The sequence below is a fragment of the Ischnura elegans genome, chromosome X (assembly GCF_921293095.1).
Source record: "Ischnura elegans chromosome X, ioIscEleg1.1, whole genome shotgun sequence".
Taxonomy (NCBI): domain Eukaryota; kingdom Metazoa; phylum Arthropoda; class Insecta; order Odonata; family Coenagrionidae; genus Ischnura; species Ischnura elegans.
Window position 1 is genome coordinate 9,620,674 of NC_060259.1, and position 3,567 is coordinate 9,624,240.

A 3,567-nucleotide genomic window follows, 5' to 3' on the forward strand; every position below is an offset into this window, starting at 1 on the left:
GATCGACGAGCTGTTCCGTTCCGGATCATTGCTTCGAACTCAGCTTTTGCGATGGCAAGACGCTCTCGAGCCAAGCGGCGCGGGCTGCATGACACTGGTGGTCCAGCTGTAGTCCTAATGTAATGGACTGTCTTGTGGCGAGTCTCCCGCGGGATACCGGGGGGTCGAAATAATCCTGGAAAATCCGCGATAAGCTTCTGATATGGTGACGATGATTGCAAAACCTTTACGCTGAGCGGGTCCGAAGATGCAGGAACACCGGATTCAGAAAACCCAGTTTTGCCGTCTATCAGGCGTTTGAAGCGGCAGTCAGGTAGCAGCTGGTAGTGGGCAAGGAAATCTGCTCCGATTATAGGCATGGTTACGTCAGCAATGATAAAACGCCAGGAGAAATCGCGGCGGAGGCCAAGATTCAATTGCAGTGGTAAGTAACCATAGGTCCGGATGATCGTCTGATTGGCGGCACTGAAGTCTAATCCTGTAGGAGGTAAGCGACCTTTTACGAGTCGCCGCGGGAAACAGCAAAGATCAGAGCCCGTGTCGACGAGGAAACGATGCTTACTGACCTGGTCTGTAACAAGTAGGCGGCTTCCTGTGAGTTGGCAGCCGGTTTCCGCCACTAGCAGCTGCCGTTGGTGTTTTCCGCCTCGTAAGAGCAGGACGTCGCGCAACGTCGAGCCTTCTTCCCAAATTTTTGGTGGTACCAACAGACTCGGACTGCTGAGGAGCTTGAACTGGAACGAGGTGCAGGGGATCTTGAGTGGTCGGCTGTATAGTAGCGGCCGCGGGACCGAGATCTCCGATGATTTCAGCGGGAGCTTAGTTGAAGAGCAGCAACTTGCTGTGATAAGTTCTGCAACTGTTTGGTTAGCGATGCAATTGGATCGTTGGTCGGCGTGCTAGTAGCGGCGCAGATGCCGGCGGGGGCGCTCGGAGAAGAGACCTCTATGATACGGTCCGCGAGCTTGGCGACTTCGTCCAGCGGTAGTTTCAGTTGGACTTGGAGAATTGCTTGGACGGCTGCTGGAAGACCCTGTAGCCATAGTGTACGAAGTAGATTATCCTGGACTTGGGTAGTACCTGCCAAATTTCGAAGATGACGTAGGAATTGTGAAGGAGTTCGCTCTCCTAGCTCTTCCTCGATGAGAAGTTGCCTAACCCGCTTTTCTTCTGACAGCGAGAGACGCCGGATAAGTTCTTCTTTCAGGCGAAGATACCGACCTTCACTGGGAGGATTAGTAAGAATGTCTTGAACCTCCGCTGCCCATCTGGCGTCAAGATGAGATGCTACATACCCGTATTGAGTAGCGTCTTGAGTGATGCCCGACAGAGCGAATTGAGCTTCCACTTGGGCAAACCAGACGATGGGATTGTCAGGCCAGAAGGGTGGAAGCTTCGGTGTCACGCGGTGAACGCCTAGCGTGCGCGTAGTCTGGTGTTCTTCGAGCTCTCCTGCGTTGGCGTGAGTCGCAAGTTGAGTTTTCTGCCGCAGCTCTTCGTTTTCTTGCTTGAGTAGAGTAAGCTGCCGTTGAAGCTCCTCCATTGCGTGTGCGGTGATTGACGTGAAAAAGTACCTTCAAAAAAATTACGATCAGCCGATCACGTCGGGGTCACCAGTGTGGGAGAAGGTACTTCGAATTAAACTCTAGCGCCGGGTAACAAAGTAATTTATTACTGAGGCACTATACAAAGGAAACTGCTGAGTCAATGGCTTCGCGGCAACTGCCCCGGGCTGCCTGGCATCGGCGTATTTATATGACCCTCGCCCGAACATTCTGGACGGACGATCTCGAAGTTTCCCCCGTCCTCTGGAAGCTTCAGGCGAGGATCGAAAAAACAGCCGAGCGCCGGTTGAATGGTGCCACCCATTAATGAAAATATTTAAACATTATCTTGTCCCATAGTTTACCCCAAAAGATAAAGGAAGTTGTAGATGGAAAAAGAATGGAATCCAGAGCTGGTCACAAAAAATGAATCGCAGCATTCTTTCATTTTATTCTACGCCGGCTTGCTTTTCAGAAAAAGTTGAGTCACAAGAGGAATGTTCCGCGGCCCTTGATTTGGAAACTGTGGAGATAGAGTAAGACGTGTGGATCAGCAATTTCCATTTAGTTGGTTGTCAGGATAAACCAAGGATCAATTTAAAGGTTGTCAGGCTATCGTATAAAAATGGGACTGATGTGCACCACAGGGGAAATGGAGTGTTTGAGGGATAGTCAAACCCAAAGTTGCCCAAAGAATGTGCAGTTCTATGTTGCTCTTTCCCCAGTTAAAACCAAATAGAAATTGGATTGGGATGATATTTTCACCACGGGTTCCAGTGATAGTGAGAGTGCAGGTGATCATGGTCATCGTCGAAGGTCATCCCTGTAGGATTTCCGATACGGAATTTTTAAGTGACAACCGATCGCAATGACGATGAGCTCGCCTTTAGAGTAGGTTTCAGATATATCGTGAGAAAAGCTCCCAAAATGTATTAAAGACTCTGTTTGGAAAACATTCACATTTTAATGCTAATTTAGGAAGGATTTCATTACAAAAGTAACTTATTAACACCTGAAGACGTGTTTATTATATTGATCGAAGTGCGATTGACCGATTCTTTCTGCAGAATAGGAAGTGGCTTCGGGGTTTTGAGTCACAAGATGGTAGATTGTGTTGGAAATTCGTCAATATTATCGCTACTAAATTGAAACATTAATAGTCTGGCTTCCTCAGAGCTTCCTGTCGCCCTCCAGGCAAGGTATTGAGGAGGGTTGCGTATTTTCACAAAAAGTCAAGATTTGATAACGATAACAGCGTTTATTCACTACTACAGAGTTATAATAACGTCGTCGTCAGACAATGGCGTAGGCGTCCGTCAGGGTCGGTTGCTCAGTCAAGACTGTCATGGCGCTGCCCTGTAGCGGCGTGGGTCGCCGCGCGTGCCACCTGGCGGCGGCGTCAGTTAGGCAGCGACAACATCTGGCGACCGGCCGGCGCTCGAAATAGTGGCGGGAGTTTCGTAATGCGCCGCCACATCACCCCCTCGGCAGAACCATGCTACCTAGGAGCATGGAAAAATGAAAAAAGGGGGGAATGAGAAACTTGTTACATTCATGCAGCTAAACTTCAAAATCCCGCAAATGATGCGGGAAATGCACGCGGCGTCCAGCCCGCGTTTGCCGCTCCACGTCTCTCGGCGGCGGGGGTTGAGGCTGGATAACCAACTCGTCCGGTAGGGCTGCTGCGGGGGCGTTTCCTCGGGCTGCGGATCCGCTGAGGGCGTTACCTCGGTCGATGGATCTGCTGGGCCCTCGTCCGGCGCGTCGGAGGCGACCACGTAGGCCGGTTTAAGACGGTCGATCGCCACGCGGACGTCGCGGCTGCCGCAGCGGAGGACGAAATGTTTGTCTCCTCTCTGGAGGACTTTGTATGGCCCCTCGTACGGCGGCTGCAGAGGTCTGCGTACGGCATCGTTGCGGATGAAAACCTGCGGACAAGTGGACAAATTCCTGAAAATAAAGGTCCGCCTTTCAGCGTGGCGGGAACCCGGTCGTGGGCTCAGCTTCTGGAAGTGCGTTCTCA

At 51.1% G+C, this 3,567-nt stretch overlaps 1 protein-coding gene across 1 annotated transcript; it reads right to left on the reverse strand.

Moving 5' to 3' along the window:
• Window positions 1-808: 808 nt before the first annotated feature.
• LOC124170607 lies at window positions 809-1,543 on the reverse strand. Its single transcript, XM_046549434.1, has one exon. The coding sequence runs from the start codon at window positions 1,541-1,543 to the stop codon at window positions 809-811; it is 735 nt and encodes a 244-aa protein (XP_046405390.1).
• Between the last annotated feature and the right edge of the window lie 2,024 nt (window positions 1,544-3,567).

Excerpts from the sequence above, each read along its gene's own strand:
- LOC124170607 (XM_046549434.1), bottom strand. The coding sequence starts at position 1,543 with ATGGAGGAGCTTCAACGGCAGCTTACTCTACTCAAGCAAGAAAACGAA.